The sequence below is a fragment of the Urocitellus parryii genome, chromosome 10, assembly GCF_045843805.1.
Source record: "Urocitellus parryii isolate mUroPar1 chromosome 10, mUroPar1.hap1, whole genome shotgun sequence".
NCBI classification, from domain to species: Eukaryota; Metazoa; Chordata; class Mammalia; order Rodentia; family Sciuridae; genus Urocitellus; species Urocitellus parryii.
In genome coordinates this window covers 88,297,385-88,322,833 of record NC_135540.1, presented here as the reverse complement: position 1 = coordinate 88,322,833, position 25,449 = coordinate 88,297,385, and the positions used below count along the sequence as shown (strand labels likewise).

The following is a 25,449-nucleotide window of genomic DNA, read 5'->3' as shown; positions in this document are numbered from 1 at the left end:
TGGAAAAATAAAGAAAGGGAGTTCAATTTTAAGAATAGTTTTGAAAGTGCTTAGTAGAGCAGAGAAAGAAAAAAGGGCCAAGACTGAGAAAATGATAATTTGGATCTCTTAACAGACTCCATAATCTTTTCCTTCCCAAAAGATAGATAGCTGTAATATTACAGTCATCAACTCAAAGAGAGACAATCCTGGCTTTAATGAAAATGTCAGCTTGTTCAAGGAGATGTGGAACACCGTGACTGTCAGATCCTTGATGGTGTAAGAATGTGATTCTTGTTCATTTCAAGAACTGGCTGTTTTTACTTCCAGTCATTTCTGTGTCAGCTGCTGATATTTCAGTTCTCTTGAGAATTCAAGCTAAAAGAAGTTTGACCTGCATAATATCTAAAAATGCCACTTAAACTTATGTTCATTACACATTTTACGATAATAGATATTTTTGGAATACACAGTATCCAAACTTATTTCAGTTACTGAAACTAGATTTGAACTCATTTTAGTCTAAACATGAACCCTGGTTAACCTCATCACTTCAAAGAAAAACAAGCTGTTTCAACATTTGGTTTTCTACCAGTTCAAAGTCACAGGTAATGGTTTGAATGCTAGTGTAGACTTTATGCATTTGTCAAATAGCAATCTCTCTGTAATTTTGTTGCCATGTTTTAGTAATAGAGGCCTGTATTACTAAACTGTCGTCTCTGTTTTTACTTTCCGTTTACTTTGAAGACATTTCAGTAGAATGGCCTTTTCTGTGTGGAATCTGGAAATGCGAAGTAGGAGAGAGTATTAAAAACCGGACGCATACTGTGCATTCCGTCTTTTAAAAGGACCAAGTGCCCAGGTGCACACACTTGACTTACTTTGCTATCGTTTTTTGAATCTCTCTCTTCTCTTCTTCATTTAATCTTTGAAGAATGGACTCCAAGAGGGAAAAATGAAAGTTAATGTATTGCGCCACCTGAGAAAGAAAAACATATAAAAAAAGAAAGCAGAACATTTATGTGAGAAGTGCTGAGTCAGGAGAGAAGATGCAAAGGCAGGTTCAGGGTGGTCAGATCCATACATCACTGCTAATTTCTTCTGCATCTTTATCCATGAGAAAAATTCGAGCATTGTTTTTGGAAGGTCCTTGTAGAAGCCTCTGCAGTAGTGGGATATCTGTCTTTTTTAGCCGTCTCTGCTCTGTAAATGAAAACAAGAAATCAACCACATTCAGGGACATTACTAGAGAAAAAGAAGAAAGATGATTTTCCCATTCACTTTCTTTGTCTCATTTCGGAAAAAATAGACCTAAAGAGAACATACAACAGGAAGCTCTCACTTGAAGTGGTACAGTATCCCCTCCCCCCTCCCCTCCCTGGTTTGGAGCAGGTGTTCCAAGACTCTAGTGGGTGAAACTGCAGATAGTTCCAAATCTTACACATGGCATGTCTTTTTCTTATACACACATACCTGTGATAAAGTTTAATTTATAAATTAGGCACAATAAGAGATTGACACTAATAATAAAGTCTAAAACTGTAACATAATATATTCTAATAATATCGTCTGCATCACTACTCTGAGGCCATTATTAAGTAAGTAAGGGTTATTTGAACACAAGCCCTGTGGTACCTGTGGTACCTCAGCAGTTGATGAGTAAGAAAGAGATAATCAGGTCAGAGAGAAATGGGAGGCAATGATCACTACCCTAATAGACACAGCAAGAAGAGAAAATGAAAAAGATAGATGTGCAGAGGTGGACAGAGATATAGTTGCCTAACACTTCCTGGAGAACCCTCAGTGGACCCCCAGGGGTTCTGATCCCCATTCAGATAATCGAATGGCCACTAAGAAAACTCTTAAGTATTATAAATTCTTTGAGGATACTTCAACTTTAGATTATCTTTCTCTGAAATTGAAGGACATAAGTAATGTTCTAAAACCCTCTTCTCTTTCTCCTACCTTTCCTCTCTTTTTTTTCCCCACAGAATGATGTCATTATAAGACACTGGAGTCAGGTGCAAAGAATGATCAAGCTTTCTTACCTCCTGTTGAAAAAATAATGTAAAGAGCAAAATCCTGAGGACTATTCTCAATCTGTCAATGGAAAAAAAATGAACAGACATGATTCTTTGTTTTCATGATATTTTCTAAGCCAACCAACCCCAAATTATGCATTTATATCCTCGCTTCCCCTTTTTACTCTCAAACATAAAACCTCTGCCCTCTTGGAAATAATGTGATTTCTTAGGGCATCATTACTAAATGGTGTTATACAAAGGAAAGACTCCTTCAGAACTGAACATACAATTTAGATTTACATGTTCACGGGTCTTTTCAGAAGAGTGCATTTATTTGTCCACAGTTAAATTATATTCAAGATATGTATAGCTCTGCTTAGTATAAAGAGTACCTTAAATTTTTGGAGAAGTTGCTTTATTACTTCTTCAGTTGTCATGGTACTGTTTATTCTGACCTTAGTTTCTGATCCAAAGGCCGGGGTGAAAATTGATGTCTGGGGGAAAAAATGTCATATAAGTTCTTTAAATTATATAAAGCTAACAAAAATCATACTGTGAATCTGAAGTGGACAGAATATATAATTCCTGAAAGTGATGACATTATTTCACAGGATATTCTAGAATTCTCAAATAACTAATTATTTAACATAGTCTTGACAATGTATCAAACTCTTCTAGACCCTTTATAAATACTTACTAAATTAATTTTTTAACACAATAATAAAACAAAACTAATTTTACATTTTATGATACAAGTGATATATGCTTAAATTAAGGAGAAAAAGTAATACGTAAGTGGAGACTCAGAAGTAGGTAACTAATGGTGTGTGCACACTTTATTACACTCATCTTGGAGGAAATATAACTCTGTGTGCCAGAGCAATAAATGGGGAAATGCCTAGTTTGCTTCATTTTATTTAATGCCACCCACAACCTTGTAAATCAGGAAACTATGGAAGAAACTAAGACCAAGAGATTGGGCAACCTATTAACTTTGCTTGACAAAAACTTGAAATCATGTTATCAAGCTCCAGAGCTCAAGCACTTAACCACTATGTTAAGATGACAGTTTAGTGCTATTTTCATTCCCAGCACAAGTGATCTATTTGGAAGCCACTCATTTGTAGCAACATTTCTTCAACACAGATCAGCCCCACAAGATGATGACATATAGCATAATTGCTGAGGACAGAAAGAAACCAGGACAGTTGGTAGGTAAATATCTGTGGAGAACTCTTAATGATACTTTATAGGTAGGAGGATAGTTATTGAAACCAGAAAAAAATGTTTAATTTGAACAAAGGATTGAGAAGAGAGGTTTCTCCCCACCGGGTTCCAAAAACAGTACTGATAGACTCCCAGCTGAAGAAAATAAGCAATAATGTAAAAAATCCTATAGTAAAAACCCTACAGAGAAATCAGTTGATATTTCTGATTGAAGGTCCAGAAGGTACTTGATATAGTTAAGTGCTTTTAAAGTATGTGTTTAAAAATGCATAAATGATTACTAAAGCATATGACATAAAAATATTTGAGTATTAAAAAAGAACGATATATTTCCTACTTTCAGCAAAATGAAATGTCTTATAAGTACTAATGGAAAGACATACATACATATAGCATACATTAGTGGCAGGTAAGAACACAAATTTTATCTAAACCATAACCACATATTCATTACAAAAATATGTGTGCAGGTACAAAACTTGAAAGAGACAGAGAAGAAGTTGTGCTCCATTTGTGTACTATATGTCAAAATTCATTCTATTGTAAAATTGATTAATTAATTAATTTTAAAAAGAGAATAAGTAAAATAAGAAGTTTGATTTATTAGAATAAATAGGTTTGTGGCTGACTTTCCCTTTTATTTAAATGTTAATATTCAAGTGTCCTTTGAGCCAACTTCCATGGTATTCTTTGCATTATTCTGACATTATCTCTTGATATTTTTATTTCCCTGTGCAAGTTCTGTGCTTCATGCTGGCAGAGGCATCCATTGACCCATTGGTATATTTCCAACACCAGCTCAATTCCTGACACTTAAGTGGAGTTCAACCACCACACTGATTAATAACTTGGGTTCTGGAGTCAGACAAATCTGGACTCAAATTTAGAGCTAATACTTAAAAGCAGTGTGCTCTAAGACAAATGACTTAACCTCTGTGAACCTCAATGAACTCATATGTAAAGAAGAGAAAATAGTTGTACCTACTTGTTGAGAGCCACAGCCAAAGGGGCCCTAGCAAACTTCCAGCTGCCGGCTGATGATTGGCTCACAGCGGCCCCAGCAACATCTAGCTGATTGGCTCCTCTGCGGTGATGTTCATTGGGCTGTTTCCCTGCCCTTCAGACTGCCAGCTGATGATTGGCTCACAGCGGCCCCAGCAACATCTAGCTGATTGGCTCCTCTGCGGTGATGTTCATTGGGCTGTTTCCCTGCCCTTCAGACTACGGAACTGCTCATTGGGGGACTTCTTTGGCTCCGCCCACGCAACCCAGCCAATCGGCCTCAAGAGCAGGAGGATTGTGGGAGGTGGTGTGGTTTGTGTGGGGAGAGGCTTGTGGAAGCCGGTGGTGGCAGTTGGGCTCTGAGGGTTTTTCCTGAGGAGCTGTTTTGTTTGGTGTTTGTAGTTTTAAAAATAAAGTTTGTTTCTTTTGACAAGTGGCTCCTGAATTGTGCCCAGCCAGACTGCGGCACCTACTTCATAGGATAGCTCTAGAGGTTAATGAGATAATTCATCAAAAATCTATTTGAAACCCTTAGTTTAGAGCTAGCACATAGGGAGTGCCCAGTGAAAGTTAGATAGACTACTGCCATTGTTATTATTAGTATACTAAATTTTAAGTTGAATTGAGTGGCATTCAACTTTTGTTAGAGCAATAGACAACACTGTTTTAAATCACATTTATGGAACTGTGACTCACTCACTTCATGGTTATAGAAGTGTCCATTAATAGAGGCCCGATGGCTCTGTCTGTCTTTTCGGTCCATCATTGGAGGCTTCCTTCTTTTTCTTACCAGGGCTGCTTCACTCATGGTTCTATAGAGCAATGGGGACTCTGGTTCTTCATATGCATATGGCTTCAGAGTACTGCTGTGATAAGATAAATAGTCTGGGAAGAATAAAGATCATAAGCCCATATCATTTAGCTGCCCATCTCCTTGTATCCTAGGAAGATTGGGATATGTTTTATTTAATTTTGAGAATATTGCTATTTCTCTACATATTTACTTTCTAAATATTGTCGGGGACTGATCAAACAGCAAATTCTCTCAGTGAATTGTGTCTCACATGAAATGATCCCAACAATCACATGTTTGGGGGTGGAGCATTCTTTCAATGTTAATTTAGTGTGAATAGTAAATTTTATAGAATTTCAGAATATTAGAGATGGAAAAACTTAATATTCTTTTAATCTGATCTCATATTGATAAGATAAAGCACAATGAGTTGAAGTGACTTTTCTGTGAACACAGTACCTTGAAATTATGGAGTCAAGTCTGGATCTCGGTTTTACATTTACTCCTGAGAAGATGGACATTGGCCCTAAAAATTCTATAGACGCTTGAGAAGCCATTTTTAACGTATGTAGGAATCTTGAAAGATTTTGTTCCCATCTTTTATAAAAGCAAAAGTAGCCATATGCTTTGGACAGATATCTGCTAGTAACATATCAGATAATTCATAAAATCTTTCTAGACATTCTAGGAATACAATTTAGTTTTTCCCCTTAATTGACCACTATCCTATTGTTTCTTGTCATTGGGCCATGTGAATTCAACAATGACCCACACTCTAGTCAAAATTTGGTTATTCTGTCATTCCAATTCATATACCAGATTTTAGAATATAAAGTTATAGTAAAGCTTCAGACTGACCTAGTTACTATTGGGTATACTGTAATCGTTAAATGAAATTGGACTGAGCAGCAATGTATTCCTAGTCTAAAGATGCAGAAGATTCAAAACTGCCTTCAGTACTTTTTCCAACTTTCTCAACTGGTTTTTCTGTAAGAACTGGGCCATCTGGTACCATCTGTGTTCTATTTTACTTTGGAATCTTAAATAATTTTCTATTGTGACTAGAGTACCATCAAATAGGTATGAGTTATTTAATCTTGCTCTGAAACTCGTGCATAAATACAAATAGACTTTTGTGGTAGCTTTGGTGCCTGATATTAAGATTCCTTTGGATTTAATGATGATTTTCAAAGAGATAATTGGATGGGCCTATAGATAATAAGATCCCATAAAACAAGATAAGGGAAACTTGGAAAAAATATCACGTTTTGTTACAGTATCTGAGACCTTATGGAGAGAGTGGAGGAAACAGAATTAAGAAGGGTTTAAAAACAAAACTAAAAAACAAACACTGGAAGTTGTTGGTAAGCTTTTGAATTGAACACCAGCTGCATGCCCCTTGATCAGTCTGAACCTAGGCTGGAAATATCAAATCCCCAGTTTAGGTGTGTGAACCCTGCTGCCCTGGTCCCCAGCTTCAGTTATCAAATCCTTTTTGGATCTCTATATATGAGAAGTACATAAAACATCCATTTAAAATATAAAATATCATGACTGACACTTGGCAGAGTCTCACTAAATTACAGTTATAATAATCATTATTATTACTACCACTGTCACATAATCATCATTATTATTGCAATTACTGACATCACATGTCATAGGAATTGGCATTTTCCATTGGATCTTCAAGTTGGATGGTTGACCATTTGATATTTAAGTAGATTTATCTTTTAAAAATTAAAATAACTACCAAATATAAAAGTGATTATAGCATATTTGCCTCTTTCTAAGCAGCAATACTACTTAAATATCTATTAACTAAAATCTTCAACGTCTAAAAACAATGTGATATTAGCTCTGAGGGACTTGGTCTAACATGAAGCTAATGAGAATAATAAATGGCTCTAATCCTCAGGGAAAATAGTGAACACTTAACAATACAAACTTTGTTCAAACCATTAGCTCTAGGTAATCTAATAAAGCTAAGGGACTTGATGTAATTTTTTAAAAGGTCAACATATTTTTTATATAGCAAAATAAGGTTCTTGAACATCATATTGTAGAAACTTAAATTACTATGCTTCTAGGAGATTTTAAAGAAATACTTATCTGTATATATTTCTTTTAATTCATACATATTTCATATATATGTGTGTGTATACCTGTGTGTGTGTGTATGGCAAGAGTTTACTGAGTAGTGGTCTGTAGAAAGAAACATTTAGGAGTCAGGTTTTACACTGATTAAAAATAAAGTCTCCCCATTAACAAGTTTTGATACTGACCTTCCTGGGAATTGCTTGCTTCAGACAATGGAATCTGGGTCCTCTCCAGCCCACTGATATGATAAAGATCATCAAATTCCCCCCAGCGTGTCATTCTCCTAAAAAGTAATAAATCTTGTAAATGTCATCAATTTCATTTGTATTGAAACTCAAGATAGTTTTCAGATTTATAATATTAATATAATACTTGTAGGTTTTTGTAGGTAGACATATTATTCAAAATTATAAAAATTTTATGATGCTATTAACATTATATTCATATCAAAGTGGGCAGTATGTGTTTTAAATACTTCCTGAACTTTTTTTGGAGCCACATCTTGATATCTTTAGTGTAATAATTCAGTTATACACTGAAACACAAGGTTATATAGAATCTATGAAGCATATATGCAAATATAATTGACCGAAACCAATATGATTCATTTTTACAAGCATACCTCACTATATTCTTAGGGGAGTTTAGATACTAAAGCGTTCACGTTCATTCCACCAATATGTATTGAGTATACCCATTGTATTAAAATGATTATTATGTAAAGTAACTCTAAAATAATAAGATATAGTGCCTAATAATAAGATATAGTACCCTGACCACATGAAAAACACAAAGGAGGAAAATGTATGAGAAACTCTGTCTATATTATGATTTATTTTGGAATATAGAAATTTTCTATGTATTCTGGTGCCATGAGTAAATGAAACCTGCTTATTTTTGCAGCAGGCTAACACTTATTTTATTTATCTGATCTTAAACAAGTTACTTATCATTTCTTGGCCTTAGTGTTATCTGTAAAATGGAGATGGTGATGATATGAGATAGGATGGGGTGCCTGTACTGATTAAATGAATTAATTCATATAAAGTTCTTGAAATGGTGCCCTGAATAATACTTAATGTGAGTATGATACATACTTAGTATATATCTAAAACTTATCAGAATTGTCTTCATCTTCATCACCATCATCTGAATCCATTTCCATGGGTTAAGCACAACTGGGATCCACATATTCCTGAATCTCTTGGGGGAAATGAACACTGTTATTTATGGAAACAGTCTTAGTCTCAATAAGGACATCTTCCATAATATCTGTGTATTGTGAACAAAAACATATTCACCCTAGGGAGTACGTGACATTAACACTACCAAAATGTCATTGATAGAGTATGTGGAGGGAAACCTATGAATACTAATGGTAGAGAATGTGAAAAAAAAATCATTCTTGTTTTTCCTCGACTTCTGAATTATTCAGAACTCTTTTCCAGCTATTTTATCAATTCATCTCACAATAGGCATAAGAAATAGATAACACAATCCTGATATATTTGTTAATGAATTTTGTCCAGAATATAATTAGTTGGTTAAAATAAATGATATAAAGGCCAAATACTACATGTAATAACTTAACTCAAAGGAGAACTACTCAGGTCCTAATGTGGAATCTAATTATTCTCACAGTATATAAAAATTATCCACTTACAATCTAATCTGTAGCAGATTAATAATCAAAAGAGGGCAGGTTTAGTTATCAGAGAAAGAGGGTAATCAGTAGAAAAGATGGAATTCCACGGAAAAGCAGAAACTAAATGGGCAAGCAACCTGATGCTATTTCATATGGGGGATGTAAGAATTCCCAGGATGCCAGATTAGTGATGTGCAATACAAATTATTGGTGACTCTGGAAAACTTGTCAGCTGTCCTCTCCTTCAGTTTAAAGGTGCCACACTGACACAGGAGTTCAAACATGGCTCAGTATATATAGTGTTTGGTTTATTTTCCTCCTTACCATCTACAGCTGAAAAAAAGACTTTTAAGCTGTGTGTTGTGTAATTTGAGTGCCATTCTGTACAACTGTACACATGACTAAGCTTGAGGGCAGTTACCCAGTGTTTTCAAGAGAGAACTGGTTAGAAATTTAATATCAAATAGTTTAACTTGCCCAAACACAGGACTGTTTGAATTGCTCTAACCAAACTTCAGGATGTGTACCATTTGCAAATTTAAACTCTAAGGAGGTTTCCTAATGAGTTGCAAAATAAAATGGAAGTAGAAATTTGATAGACAAATAGAAGCACTTCCCTAACCATATGGTAAAAAAATAAAAACAGTACTGGTGCTATTCAAATATGCACCTGTCCTGTTTCTACTCTTTACCTCATTCTGCCATGACTTGTTCAAAACATGACAATACTGATTTTGAAAAAATATTAAAAATAGCAATGAAAAGTAGTGCCATCAAAAATAACCTCAATGAAGCTGTTCTTTCCTTTCCTTTTCTTTTCCTCTTCTTCTTTTTTATTTTTACTTTTTGAATGGAAAATTTTCAAAGAGAACACTTGGCCCAGATATGAGAAATCAAAGTGCTGCTCATAGATTCATGTCTATAATGGATCACAAGTGGTCAGAACTCAGACAAATTTATTTTTTGTTGCTACAACTCCTATGTAAATGCTACTTCTTCAGTGTGACTCATTTTTAACGTAATTAAAACAAACTAGCATGACAGGACTGACGATTCTCTCAAACAGTGAACTGAAATACACGCAATTGCAGCCCTTCCTGCAGCTGGATACACAACAGCCATGACCTTTCCTGCTCGTTCACCCACTGGAGATACCAAGTCCATGTTCTTGCAAGAGCAGAGGTGTTAAGTTCTGCCTGCAGGTGCCCTGAATGGAAAAAGGCCCTTTGGAAAAACCTTGGGCGAGGGGCTAGTCAATTTCTTTACACAATCAAATAGAGGCTTAGAATTTAAATGAGTCAACCCGAGTGGTAACCAGAATTAGGACATTTAAGATTGGATTAAAACAAAGAATGATACTTAAGTTTGGCTATGTACCCCAGGAAAGAACCAGAGACCACTGAAAAGCCATTCCAAGTTATGCTTTGTCTTCCAGTGTGAATGTTCAGCTAATTTTCACCAAGTATTCTTGACTTATTAATCACAATCAAATCTAATTTTGCTCTTATGTGTGTGAGAATCTAAGTGTTTGTGGAAGGAGTGCCACTGTTTCCTGCTAGTTCTTGTCCACCCCAAATATCTGATATTCTGCAAAAGCATATTTCAGATATTCTAGTAAGTCTTGTTACTATGGTAAAGGCAATCTGATGTAGTTTTCTAAGTAATTCCTTTTCAACTTTAAACAATAGGAGATCAATGTTCTGGTAAACAATGAAAAATTCAAATAGGTTCCATAGAAGGTACAGCATAAGGGTATCATCTTATAATCTGCCTCAGTATATAGAATAACATTAATATTACCTTGCCTACCTGGGATCTTGAAAGTTATCCAAAAATTTAGAGTATTAGGAACAAGTATTTTGAATTTCAGAAATTAAAAAATATCTTGGGATAGCCACTCAAAATAATGATGGTTTACTGTGATATTGCAAGTACTTTCCTTCCATCTCCTTGACATCTTCCTTTAATTTAATGCACCACACTTATTAAGTTTTCATGAGTCAAAAAATGAAAATGCATCAAAAGGAGCTAGCTGCTCAGAGAAATTTGCCATGAGTTTTTACATAATATGAAATGCAATGGCTAATTTTGTGAATTTGTATCTTATAAAGTTGAGTAATTTGATGCTCCTAGACATTTAAATCATCAGTACTATTGTTAACAACAGCCAAGCCAGGGAACCTGCCTGGATCCCAGCTGGCTGTATTTGGTCCCCTGCCTGCATAAAAAATAATCAAACGATAAAAAAAGTAAAAATGAATGAGACCCAGTTTGACCAAACATGGAGAGAAGCAGCTAGTTTATTGCTCCGTCAGTCCTACAGAAGTAGTTACGATTTTAGAAACAAAACTCAGGAAATGTACATATATAGATCTAGCTAGGCTGTGGTAGTCAGAAATATGTCACAGTTTCAGTTTCTTTGGTGCCTGCCAGGGCCAGGGGTACCTTCTCAGTTTCCATTTTTAGCATGAAGAGGTTCAGGAGCAAAAAGTGATTTGAAACTTTTAATTTCAAAGGGGCTCTGTTACACTATCAGTCATCTAGTACCTGAAGGAGATGAATGTAGGGCTTCATGAGGCTGCCTGACTTTGGCTTGCCTTTTGCTTTTTCATAAGTAGTAGACCCTATGCCCACCCACAGTCCTTAGCTTAGATGGAAGACTAGTAAGAAGTGGCAGACAGAGAGACAGTGCTGTCATATAAAGAAGAAGTAATTTAATCAGTTTCTGGGTACCTCACTGGGGGACTGGAACACAAAGATTATTCCAGGTCTGTTGGGTACCATTTAGCAGCTCACACTGCAGAGAGGGAGATAGGTGTGTACAAATACAATGGAATGCATGCTCTAGAGGTGATACAGAGAAGTGGCCAGCTATACTGAGCATAGACTGAAAGAAGAAGGCTTTTTTTTTTTTACCTGACTTGAGAATTAAAGGATTAGATAGAAGAAAGTCAGGCAAATGGGTGTTGAGAAGCAGGTAGACTTCCAGGCAGAGTAAGATAGGCAAGGAAGGAACTTCAGAATATGTTTAGGGAATTACAAAACATTCAGCATTGCTGGAGCATCATATTTGAGAAAAGGTAAAAATCATGGTGAGGCTTAAATATTTTCTCCAAAGGAAAAGCACACTCCCTTCAAGATAATACCTGGATTTCCTTAGTTGTGGCCAAAGATCAGATGGGGCAAATTGTCTTGGCAGCTCTTTCTATACCCTCTCCTCCGATAGAACTCCAACTCATCCATTAGTGGATGGGAGGATGAAAGATGAGAAGAAATGGCTTAGGATCTCATGGCATATGCAAAAGGGCGATGAGGCTAAGGATCAAAAGGAGAGAAGGGAAGGAAGGAAGGAAGGAAGGAAAAGAAGAAAAGAAAGGAACTTTTGTAAGTTTGATTCTTGCTGGGAATATTTATAAAATGTCCTAAAATTTGTAAGGGGTAATAAAAAAATCAGCCCAACTTTGATATTCAAGGTACAGTTACATAAATCCATACAAAACTGTGTTTTGTGTACTTATTTAACTTCAAATGCACTTTGTTGTGCTCTGTCAAACAGGATCAGGATAATTAGGTGGAGCATAATTAAGTCATCCTTCTGGAAAGCAAGAAAAGACTTGTTCGAAGGAGAGGATATATTTAAATTTTATGCCTCTTCCCCCTTTTTTTTTTTTTTTAGAGACCAGGCCATGAATAACTGGATTCTGCCTTTCTTCTTTGTCTCTTGCAATGAAGCCTGTGGTCTTCCAGGTGGGAGAAAAAGTCTGGAATCCATGGAAGTAAAATAAAGTCTGGTTTTGTGGCATAGTCATTGGGAAATCTTGCACAAATTCCCAAATTCCAAAGAGCCCTGAACACTTAATTCATGGAGTTACTTTGTATGAGGCTGTGTAAAAGCACATGCAATAAAATTGTTATGAAGATCTTCTAAGGAATTAAAAGCATTAAAGATTGCTCACCCTTTGTTAGAAAAGACATCTGGTGACTTTGACATAGTGAAAGAAGAGATTGGCTTGTCATCTTGTATTTTCAGCTGTATAGGTCGTTTCACTCCCCAGAAAATGTCCAGCATTCCTTCAACAATTAGTTTCCCATCTTCAGTCTAAGAAAGAAACCAATAGTCTCTATAATTGTTTCTGTATTACTTTATAGAAGGTAAATGTTTTCACCAAAGTTATAGAAATTAAGTTCATAAGAAATGTTAAGAGGTTAAAAAAATCCTCAAAGGAATTATTTGACTTCTCAGTTTATCTGCGAAATAATTCTATCTTTGACACATTTTTTTCAGTTTTTGAAAACAGCTGTACCCAGCAAAGTGAGCAAGTTATAATGCTAACAGCATGTCCACCAGAGGGTAGAACATGTGAGAATGCTATCTGAACTCTATACTTCTTCAATTAAGTGGAATTCTAATGCTCTAATACTGTTTAAAATTGAAGCCTTTAAAAAACTGTATTGAACTAGAACCTAGAATAAAGTCATTGAGGGACTCAGCAACTGTTTATTCATTTCTAAATGAGGCTGAATTTAACTCACAAAATGATGCAGAACATGTGAAATAATACTTGTGAAATACACCATAAGATGCAGAACATAGAAATATTTGTAAAAAAATAAATATGATTTGAAAATTTGTTTTGAATTAGAAATAGTACAACAAAAGAAGAAAACATCATGCAAACAAATTAGCATATATTAAGAACAAAGAATATTCCTATAAAACTTACTTTCTAGTCTATTTTTTCTCCTTCATATGTGAATATCTTTTCTGTTATTAATGTATTATTGTTATAAATACTTTGGGAAATATGAAAGCTAAGAAAAGTGATATACTGATCATCTGATAACTATTATAACATCCATTAACTACTGTTATTATAAAAGTCAATAGTTAGTCAAATATAAATGACTCAGTTCTTATCTGAGAGCACAATATCAACTCCGGACTCTGGAATCAGATCCTGGCTCTACTATTTCCTAGCTGTGTGGCCTTGGACAAGTTGCTGACCACCTTTAAGCCTGGGTTTTCTCTTCTGAAAAATGGACATTATAATAATCCCTATTTCATAGGGCCAGGTATTTGGTAGGTACTCAATAAATAGTACTGCTTATTATTTCATTGGCTGATAAGGCTGAAATGACTTAAAGTTAGGTACATTTCTTTATAAAGAGTTTAGTTACTTTTTTTAGTATGGTATTAATTTGGGGAAGGTAATTGAAATATCTAATTGTACTAAATCATTTAAGTTCAGTAGTAAAAGCTAGAATGTTGTTAGAGTTTAGATGTGGTATCCCTCAAAAGCTTGTGTGTAAGAGAATGCAAGAAGGTTCAGAGAAGAGATGATTGGGTTGTGAGAGCCTTAACTGAATCAGTGATTTAATCCCCTGGTTGGGATTAACTGAGTGGTAACTGAAGGTTGGTAGGAATGGTTGGAGAAGTTGAGACACTAGGGGCGTGGCTTTGGGGCATATATTTTGTATCTGGTGAGTAGAGTCACTCTCTCTGCTTCCTGATCACCACGTGAGCTGCTTCCCTCTGCCACACTTTTCTGCCATGATGTCCTGCCTTACCTTGAGCCTGAATGAATGGAGCCAGCCTTTTATGGACTAAGACCTCTAAAACCATGAGCCCTCAAATAAACCTTTTCTCCTCTACAATTGTAGTATTGGGTCCTTAATCACAGTAATGAAAAAGTTGACTAAAACAAGTGTTTTTTAAATTTCCTTCTTTACAACTTATAAATTTAAGTCACATCATAGTGGTTGAAATTCCATGCTGCACCCTCAAATCTGGAGGTTTAAATCAGGAGTAGAAAATTCTAATGTTCCCTGAAGCCAGAACTGTAAAGAAGTGAAGAGAGTCAAATTAGAATATGAGATTGAGTGCAGACAGCATTCAGATTTTTAAAAAAGATTAAAAAAAAGAAAACTTAAGATTACTTTGTATAGTAGCATGCCAGTTGCACCCCTAAAAATGCATTCTAGTTTCATGACTTTCTCATACTGTTCAAAATTTTTAAATTTGTTGTTATGATATGGTGTATATTGATCAGAATCTAACTATCCACTTGAACAACCAAATCAAGTTTGAGGTTACAGGTGATTTATTTGAATACTCCCCAGTGGTAGACTTCAGATATCTTCAAATTTTCTCCATTAAAAATGATGTCACAACAAACATCCTTTTATATATATCCTGGTACATTTGTAAGAAAGTATTATGATAAATTTCTAATGAAATTGCTGTTCAAAACATATTCACACTCCAGTTTTTAAACATAAAGAAAATATATCATTAGAATTATTTTTAGCCGGGTATGACAGTGCACATTTATGACCCCAGCAACTCAGGAGGCAGAAGCAGGAGGATCACAAGTTCAAGGCCAGCCTCAGCTACTTAGTAATACCCTGCCTCAAAATACAAAGGGATAGGGCTGGGGATATAACTAAGTTTGTAGGTGCTTGACTCATATGCATGAGGCCCTGGGTTCAATCATCAGCACCACAAAAGAAAAAAAAAAAGGAAAAGAACAAATAAATAAATGGGATTGAGACATATGTAGCTCAGTAGTAGAAAGCCCCTTGGTTCAATACCCAGAACCAAAATAAACATATAAGAAAAAAATTACTTTTAAATGCTTTCCTATTCCCAAAATGTTTGGAAAATCACACATATCCAGGCCTGGTATTCTGTGATATAGTCTAAAAATAAAATTAAAATCAGGTTAAAGATTCACTTGTTTCTCCCAGACCACTTGTGCTGCTAGGTTATAGACTCTAATCCATCCTTACTCCTCTGAACATTTACAGAGTATTTTTCTTTCTATTAATCAAACTGGGATGCATTTCTTTGATGGACTTACCTGTCCATATAAAATATGCAAATTTTCCTGGTTCCCATAAAAAATGTTATAGGTCTTCAATAAAGAATGAAGCTGTTCCCTAAAAAAATAAAATAAATAAATATTACATTCTGTTGCTATTGGTGTTAGGCTTTGTAACAGCAAAAAGGCAATAATAGTATTTATTATCTCTAGGTTTCTAGAAAAAAAATGGTTCAATGGAATCTTTCATTTTTCTGTCACTTTAACTTAATGTAAGTCTTGGAAAGCCAAAGCACTGTTAAAACATTAGCAGACACTGAAGATGCTAATGCATAAATAAAACCAGACAAGAGAAATGACTGAGGCAGGTGAGGTAAGGAGAGCATGCTATGGAAGGAGGTGCCCATGAAACAAATTTGGTTTCACATTTTTGTTTTGTTTGGGACATTTAACGAAGCTAAACTTAGCACCTATATTCCTAACACATTGTCCTTCCCACTGGTGCTACAGAAAGGGTTAAGGAATTGTCACTGCTGCCAAGTTGTCTTACCCTTAGTGTCAAGTGGGCTGTGGCAGGTTCCAGCCACACTCCTATCCTCCTGTGTCCTTCTGTGTCCTCACATTTTAAAGGTTTATTGTCTCTCGCCTGGGTTACTGCAATGGCCTCCTAAGCCTATCTGTTTTGTATTCTTAACAGCTTAAATTATTTTAATGCAAACTTGACCATCTTTCTCCTTTGCTCACAATTTTCCAGTGGCTTCCCATTACTCATAATAAAATCTAACATACTTAAATTGAATTAAAAGGCTGGATGGCATCTGCTCTCTGTTACCTCTTCCCTCTCACTTCCTACTGCTCTTTCCTTCACTTACTATATGCAGTCTTAGGCACACTCCCATCTCAGGTTTTGAACTTGCAGATCCCTTTGCCCAGAATGATGCCCTTCCCCACTATCACATCACTCATTCATTAGTTAACCATTTAATCAAAAGTATCCTTCTCAAGAGTCTTTCTTGACTACGGAATCTGAAAAGTTTGCCTTCTCCCATCATTTCAGATCCTGTTTGCTTCCTTTATCTCCTTTGCCTCTGCCCTGAGTCATCATCTAACCTTCTATAAATTTTACTTAGTTATCTTATGCTCTGCCTTCTCCACTAGAGCATAGCTCTATGAGGGTAGAGGGTTTGTCTGCTTAATTTTTTTCACTTGGCACATAATAGGAACTCAACAAATTCTGATTAAATAAAATTATCAATATATTCTCTTCCTAAAAGACAGTGACAAAGGGAGAAAAAGCTTTTGTTATAGAAGCATCTTTTATAGGAAACAATCCCATGACATTAAAATTCCAAGTACTTCAACTGTCAAAAATCCCTTTGATCCCCAAGTATCTGTCTCCTTCTCCTAAGCCCATTGGCTCCATGAGGGCAAGCAGTTTGGTCTCTTTTGTTCACAGCTATGTTCTCCATGCTTTGAACAGAAGCTTGATCATAGTGTGCTCTTATGCAATCAATAGTAACTGAATATTAAATGACAAAATTCATATACATTGATTTTTCATTTTAGAAATCATATGAGCATACATTCTGTACTGGATTTTTCCTTCTTGGAATTTTCAGTGTGCACATTTCCAAGGATCCATACCCTCCATACAATTACCACATGAAAAGACTCTCCAGAAGTCCTCCATGCTGCTGTTTCATTTCCCAACAGGATTACTCTAAATTTTTAATGTTAATGAATATTTCTATTCTAAATATCATTGGGTGCACTGATTTTTCTTCCCTCAGGGTCATTACTGTGGGATATTTGCTTAAAAAATGCACTACTTCTAAAGAGCCTCTGAGCACTTTTATGGCTCTCATTATTTAGTGCTAGAGCATCACAAAGAAACTTCAGTTTCACTTGGGATGTAACTCCTGATATGCTGAGCTGTGAGGGTTGTTATGAAAGCAAATGAACTTTTACATAATCTTATTCCCTCAACTTCTGCTTCTGAAAAAATTTCATAACATGGTATAGCACTATAGCACAAGTCTCCTTCAAAGTATTTTCCCCAGGACTTTGTACAGTTGGAAAATGTTTCTGTTCCTAAACAGAATCTGACTAAAAGTTTTTCCACTGAAATGAGTCTCCAAATGACCCAGGGAGTTAGCAAATTGTGGTCTTGGGCTGCCTGGTTTTGTAAATAAAGTTTTATTGGAAGCTAGCCACACTAATTTGTTTGCTTATTGTCTATATGGCTGCTTTCCTGCTATAATTGCAGAGTTGAGTGGTTGAGATAACCACTGTGTGGTCCACAAAACCTAAAATATTTATAATCTTGCCCATTGCAGGAAAAGCCTGCCAATCGATGTTCTACTGTATAACACAGGGTAACTGGACACCACAGAAGTCTTCCATGTTTTCCTACCACAAGTAGGATCTTTTTTATTGAGTATACATAGCACTTGGGAAGATTTTGGAGTATAAGAGATGATTAGAATTCAGTAAACTCAAGTATTAAAATAAAATTAGGTACATTAATGGTGTAAGAGTGAGGGATTATAAAATTCAGAAGTCATGTAAACATCAATAGCAATGGTAGATACATTCCAAAAATGTCTTGTAATTGTATGTGTGTTATCAGACTTGAAGATGATTGTTTTATATACCTGATGGAATAGCAGGTCAAATATAACACTGGGAATCAAATGTGCCCATAACTTTCTAATTTGACTTGCTGGCAACTGGAGGTATGAGGAGCTGAAGAGTTACTGTCAAATTGATCACCTGTGTCTGCTGACTAATTTTAATTATGCCTGATAACAGAAGGCCCACACTAATGGTCATTCATTCACATGGGGTCACTGTGTAAGCACACTTGAGGAGCCTCATTCATACGTAGAAAGAGGGTAAGAGTTGATACTACCTACTATGAACCCTGATGGGTAATAACAAGAAGAGTGTCAAGAGTTCATTAGGCAAGGGAAACAACATGCACAACATATCATTATTTCTATAGTTTGTGAAGAAAACTCAGAGAGTTGAGAATCTAAGAGTATGACATGTGAAGTGGGGAATAGTGAGCAATGAGCACCAAGAAGCATCTTGAGAAACTTAAACTTCATTCTATAGGACATGGGCAGCTAGGGAAGGTTTTAGGCAATATAAAAATAGGATGATAGTAAATCCATTTGGTAGTGTGTGGAAGCTCGATTTCGACATAAAACAAGATGGTGGCAGTAGAGTGAGTGAGAATATTTCAACATTTGGACAGAGGTGTAGGAGTAAGGCTGATGTTCCATGGAAAGACAATGGGATGTCCCACATATATGGAAGGATCTAAAGTCTGGAAGAAACCTAAAGTAAGTATAGCATAAGAATTTATAGTTAGGAGATTTAAAGTATCATCAAGGCAGTTTCTTGTCATAAAAAAGGGACATTGATCTAATATATGCTAGTAGGGTATGTCAGTATTAATTTCAACACAAATTTCAGAGCCACTTAAATGGACCCCCTCCCATAAAGGAAAAAAAATCTGTGCATCTTTCTCCCTCAGCCCCTAAAAAGTTCCTCACCCAGCATAGACCAGCTGCTTAGTACAGGCTGCTCAGTTGCTCTAACAAAGGTTTAAAATGGTTTCTGGTACCCTCAGTTTATAAACTTGAGATTTCTAGAAATCATAGAATTAGACATGAGGAAATGGATATGAGGTTCAAACATACTTTACATGTGACACATAAAAAAACTGATTTCCTAAGAAAAGATCCATTTTCTCTGAAACACAAAATATCCTATCACAACATATAAGGATTTTTAAAAAATCATCACCCACTCTGTCATGGACATGGTGTTTTTACCTGAGGAATGCCAAACTTCCATATATACTGAATTTCTAAATGATGCACAGACTCATAAGCTTCTCTTAGGATAGAAGTTGGCACTCTGACACTGGCTGTACAGGAGAGAATTCTGATGGATGCTCAGAATTCTTCATCAGAGCCTCTTGCAGAGAGCCAGTCTAGGAGAGACTTGCCACTGGGTGGCAGGTATAGGGAGGGATGGAGGAAATCCCAGAGCCTCTGTTCTTTTAAGCTCCTGTTTGGTTTTAATGAGTAATAGTGGATCCAGAACAAACCATAAAATGCTCAGGTGTACTTTGTACTGTGGCTTGAAATGTAGCTGCTCAACAGATGGGAACCACCACATTCTGATGTTTGCCATGAATAATACATTTAGTGAGAAATGAGTTCCCCAATCTCTTTCAGGCTATTTAGCTGTCTAGAAGAAACAATTTTTATTTGATTTTATAAACCTGTTAAAAAAACATGAGCATGGGACATGATGATAAATGGAAGTGAATTATGCCTCACATCTATAGATAGACAGATGTCAAATATCAGTTGTAGTAAGAGTTTTTCCTCTTGTTTTTATAATGATTAGCAACATAATTAAATGGCAATTCTATTTCTTCCCTTGAAATTAAAAACCACTGTTCCACTCTTGATTCTTAAGAATTTAGACCTACTATGGGCAAAACACAAATATCACATGTGGTAGGTAACTCAACACAAATTTCAAAGGCTGCTGAATGATGCAAATAATCTTCAGGAGAAAATATGACTACCCAGGGCCACCAAAGGCATATTTCGCCTTTGCTACACTTGGCTGTCCTTCCTGAGTTTGTTACTTCTGCTTCTTGGAGACTTGCTAAAAAATGTTCATGGTTCAAGATGAGCTACACAGTGACAGCAGCAATAGGAACAGCATTCTGCTGTGTGTGTTGCCATGTTTAGAGCAGAAACCCAAAACTTTCTCCTAGAGTGTCAACAAATTAAAAAAAAAAACACTTATTCTTTTGCACATTTAGATTTTCTACCCCCAGCCATGGATTTTGTTCATGATGTTAAATTTTTAGCAATGAGATGATTCAACAATTTCATGTTAGCTACCAAAAGCTGAGTTTAAAATTTTCTGTTTTTATAAAGAACTATGAACTATACAAGTAAAGTTAACAAGGTGACTATATGCTGGGATTAAATTTTTGATTTTTGTGTGTTGTAATTCTGTATACTTTCCAAACTATGTAGTAAGTATGTCACACTTTCTTTGTATTTTTTTCATAATTTAACAACCAAAAAAAAAAAAAACAGTACAAACTTTTGCCTTTTTAAATGTTTTTAAGGTGGAATCAGGACAACAGAAAAGAATAAATAAAGCCTTGTCATTAAGCCATTTGCCAAGACAAGCCCTCATTCCACAGTACAGATGTCTGCAAGCAGAGGCAGCATTCCCTCTTTATCCTTCATTACTGTCCCCTCAAATCTTGGAAATGAAATTGCAAACGTTGGCAGCCCCTCTTCTATAAGCGGCTGTGGTATGGGTCTTCTTGCCCTTGGCTTCATCCAGGCTCTGCTGATCAGGAAGAATGTTTTCCATCTGGGCAGAGACCTTCCTCAGCCAGCCAAGTGGGTTATTCACATTTCCATTGCAAATGAAGGGATTGGATTCCAAAGGCTGAAAACTGAGAAGTCAGAGTGGGGAGGGCTATCTTGACCAAAGTAAAAATGCAAATCCTAAATTATCAGGGAGCTTCACATTTTGTTGAACTTTCCTGACTTCAATGCCCAGGAGAGGGGCATCTGTGTCAAAGGGGCTGCCTCTTTGAAAAAGGAAGTTTCCTAGCAACTCTGCTGGAGTATCATTAACTATGATGGTGGTTGGGATGGCAGAACCTTGGATTTGTTTACTCAAATGCCCTTCTATGCATTTCTAGCCTTAGAGCTTAACTCCTTCAGTGCTGATGACTGTCAAGAAAAAGAACCTGGGGATTTCCTGCAGTCTATTTGTGATCTAATCAACAAGGTAATTAAACCATACTTGTCTCATTCCCAACACATAAACATTCTCTGGCTGCTTAGGGTCATTTAAAAACTTTTGTGTTTTCTAGGACATTCATTTTTTCAACATTGCCCCTGTAGAAAATGGCATTTGGGCCAACTGATGGACAGAAGTCTCCTCTTCACTCAGGTACTCAACTCCTAGGACTCAGAAAGAGCAAAAGGATTAAAGATTAAGGAAGAAGGCCCCAGTATTAAAAGAAACTTGAAGTGATCTGCCCTAGCCTCTAGTGAGCAGACAAACAAATACCCAAAATGTTTTTTATGTAAACTCCTACTTGGATAGGAGTTATGGCAAATTGAAACAGTATAACTAGTTGTTAGTAAGGCATGGACAGGGGAGTAAAAATGAAGAGACAAAGATAGCATGACTTTTTTCTTTAATGCTAGTGCTTCTGAAGAAAGAAGAAATGTACTCCAGATCTGATATCTGGTCATTTTTCAGAGGACCCTTTCATAAGGGTAAATATCAGAATTTGATATTTTAGCACCTAACATGCTTGTCAACCTTAAATGAGAGGATGTACTTATCTCCTCCCTTTCCCTTAATATTTGTCTCCTAAAGTTTAAGGGAAAATATTTTAAATGCACAACCTGTTGTTCTAGTTGGCACATGCAATGAGCTGCTGCCACATCAGACCTCATTTTTCTGTTACCATAAGCAGCTGACATCCTTGTCCTCAGAGCAGGTTATGAAGCTAGGGGACAGGAAAGAGGATGAGGAAAGGCTCTGCCCTATCCTCTTCTCTCCTGGCCCCAGACAGGCAGAAGCAAGCTCTGATTCATGGCCCTGATACATTCATGAATCAGTACCAATTTTTATATTTTGATAGTAATCCAAAGTAGAAACTTGAACTTTGGATACATGCAAATTTGTTTCTTGTTGTAGGTGATTGTTTTGGAGGGAACTGATTGAGAAACATTCAGTGGGTAAGAAAGTCCTATTTGAAAACTACAGGAGCATAACGTGCCCCTGAATGTATAGACAACATGAATTCTAGGTGTACATCTACTCAAGTTAGATACGTGGTTCTCAAACTTGAACTAGCATCAGAGTCACTCAAAGGGCTATTGAAACTCAGATTGCTGAGCTGCATCCTTAGTTTCAGTAGGTCTGAGGCAGGTACTGACAATATGCATCTCTAACAGGTCTTCTGGGTTCTGGTGCTACTAGTTCAGGAGCCACACTTTGTATTCCACTCTTTTCCATCTCAGGTCACTGAGAAACTAGGTGATATGTGTGTGTGTGTGTGTGTGTGTGAGTGTGTGTGTATTTATATATATTATATGTATATTTATATATTTATTTTTATATATATTTAAATATATATTTATATATTATATATAATATATATATATATTTTTAAGAGACAGGAAGCTTTCTACTAACAGACTGCAGTTTTAGATATGTGGTCATTCTAAATAGAACTAAAATGAACACTAGTAATCAATGTAGAAATTTGTTCTTACATTAGAATAGCAGCACTATGTAGGTAATCACCCTGCCCCTTTATGTTGAAACAGTATTTCATTCAAGGAGACACATGTGAAGTCATACCAATGCTTAGTTCTTTGAGGCTAGTCATTTCCATACTCATCTGTATTCAACTGAATTTTACTAAGGAATTACTATATAACGGACAATATAATAGACGCTAGGGAACAGCAATGTTTAAAAAAAAAAATCTAGGCTCCTTCAGTGATAAGATTCACTTTCTAAAAGAGGATGAGAAAAGAAAACAAAAGAACAAATAAACAATTTCATAGAGGAATAAATTTGATGAGAATAATAAAACAGGCTTATGTGATATAGCACTAAGGAAGGTGACATTTTAGAGGAAGTCTGAAATATTAAACTGGAATGTCAATAATGGAAAGGAGCCAGCCACAAAGAGTCAGAGAGAGAGTTTCCAGGCAGGCGATGATGGAACTGTCGTGTCTTGTATGCAGGACTAAGCTTGGCATGTTTGAAGGAAAGAAAGAAGTAAAAAGTGGTTCAGATGAAGTTATAAAGTCCCTCTGGGCCTTAGAGCCTACACAAGGAGTTTGCATCTTACTCCAAGTGCAGCAGAAAACCTCTGAAGTTTAAGAAGGTAGGTGTGATTTACATCCCAGAGAGATGTTCTGACCTATGGGGGAGAATGGTCTGCAGGGGCAGGGAATGGTAGAGATAACAGCAACTTGGACTGGACGGTGAAAGGTAGTTGGATTTTGGAAGTGGAGTTGATTGGACTGGCTGTGTAGAGGATAGAAGTGGGAGAACGGAGCAAGTAGACTGCTACCTAACTGGTACTTAGGTCTTGCTTCTCTTTCCTCCATGGTTTACTCTTACATTTTAAGTTTTTCCAATGTGAGCCTTTTAGATCTTTTTAAAAGCCAGTTGAAAAGTAAACAGAAATGCCCCACATAGAGCTAGTTATTGCTGAAGCAGAGGCCAGCATGCTGTAAGACAACACCCTTTGCATATGGAGAGCTAGGGCTATTGTGCAGGTGAAAGATGACTGTCTGGCTTCACAGTCTGATGCCCCTTGTTCCCTTGGGAGGGGAAACGATCTGCCTCTTTTGTTTAATGAAGTCTTTCACTTATTCTACTGATATGCCTTCCAGCCTCATGGACCTCTGGGACTGTTACTTAACACAACAGTGGCCAGTGATTCTCAAGGCCATCAGTGTGAGCATGAGCTGGAGACAGGAGCTTTACTGTCACATGCCTCTTCCATCCACTAGCTCTTGCCTTGCTGTCCATGACTCTGGCCCCTGATTCTTCCTATTTCTGACAAAAAAATATATTAATCAACCCATTTTTTCTATTCTGTGTCCTCCATCTATTGCCTATGTTATATCTAGAGAATACAGACCACGTCTAATCACACCATCTGCTTTGCTTAGCATCCTTAAACATAAGTCTTTCTGCTGCTCTTGGGACAAACCCCCTAAATTCTTTCACAGCACATAAAGCCCTGAGTGGTCCCTCTCCTGCCTTCCTATTTAGCCATCTTTTAAGAGATATTCCCTTGTGTCCTGCACCATAGCCACCCTGGGCACATTTCACTCATTGAAACTCTGTGGTCTGGGATCATAAGGAATAGAGGGAGACTTCCCGGTGTCAGGAATGCACTCCCACCAGCTCCCTTGAACCTTGTTAGCTCCCTCCCTATTCAGATCTCAGTAGAAACAAAATTTCTAGACCCCTATTTTTAGGCAGGGTCCTTCAGAATATGTATCTCAGTTTGTCTTGGGCCTTCAAACTTAGACATTCTGCGGATGGGGCCCAGCACTCCTTATTTTAACAAGTTCTCCAGATGATTCTGTTAGAAGCTCAAAACTGAAATCTGCAACTTCAGACTGTAAACTCTGTAAGAGTTGGCTCCTTGTCTGTTTTTCTCAAAACTGAATTCTAGTCCAGTTTCTGGCTTATGATATGCTCTCAAAAATCATTTGATTAGGGAATAAAATATAGAAAAACGAATCCTGACCTACTAATAGGGTCAAAAATATTTAATCAGTGTAGAGACTCATCCAGAAATTCAGTTGAATTCCATACATGTAATATACTCTGAAGTCTTTGATTTTTAACTTCATCAGACTTTCTATGGAAACATTTCATCTATCTTGCAAAGAGCTATTGTTTTTCCACTGACTGAAGTGATAACATAGGCAATGTGTACTAGGTAAATTTTACTGGGAATAATAGATTATACAATAGGTTTTTGTCATATTGCTATCTTTAATGATTATTGACAATATGTTTATTGGAAAATATTGGACATGAAGAAAGCTTAATAATATCCTTTTCCCACATATTTGTGGGTGATATTATTGACTTTCTATGACATAGTAACATGTGCTAGCCAGCTTTTTATAATTTATTTTCACTGGATAACCAGATAGGAGTAATATAAATTTAAAAAAAAAAATCAGTTTCTCATGTAGAAAAAAAGAACTAAATTGAAAAGGAAACAGTTCCAAGCACATG

At 36.3% G+C, this 25,449-nt stretch overlaps 1 protein-coding gene across 2 annotated transcripts in view; it reads right to left on the bottom strand.

Annotated features, from left to right (window-relative positions):
• Nucleotides 1-675: 675 nt before the first annotated feature.
• Rassf6 (Ras association domain family member 6) overlaps nucleotides 676-25,449 on the bottom strand; it is a 30,079-nt gene continuing 5,305 nt past the window's right edge. Inside the window, exons 2-10 of one of the 2 annotated variants that reach the window (XM_026408473.1) lie at nucleotides 15,631-15,709; nucleotides 12,727-12,869; nucleotides 7,311-7,405; nucleotides 4,933-5,117; nucleotides 2,396-2,497; nucleotides 2,028-2,079; nucleotides 1,064-1,182; nucleotides 861-958; nucleotides 676-760 (exon numbers count right to left, since the gene is read on the bottom strand). In XM_026408473.1, coding sequence (XP_026264258.1) covers nucleotides 685-760; nucleotides 861-958; nucleotides 1,064-1,182; nucleotides 2,028-2,079; nucleotides 2,396-2,497; nucleotides 4,933-5,117; nucleotides 7,311-7,405; nucleotides 12,727-12,869; nucleotides 15,631-15,709 — 949 coding nt within the window. In that variant the 3' untranslated portion in view covers nucleotides 676-684. The remainder of the gene's footprint in view (nucleotides 761-860; nucleotides 959-1,063; nucleotides 1,183-2,027; nucleotides 2,080-2,395; nucleotides 2,498-4,932; nucleotides 5,118-7,310; nucleotides 7,406-12,726; nucleotides 12,870-15,630; nucleotides 15,710-25,449) is intronic. The other variant, XM_077803537.1, reaches the window with a different exon arrangement.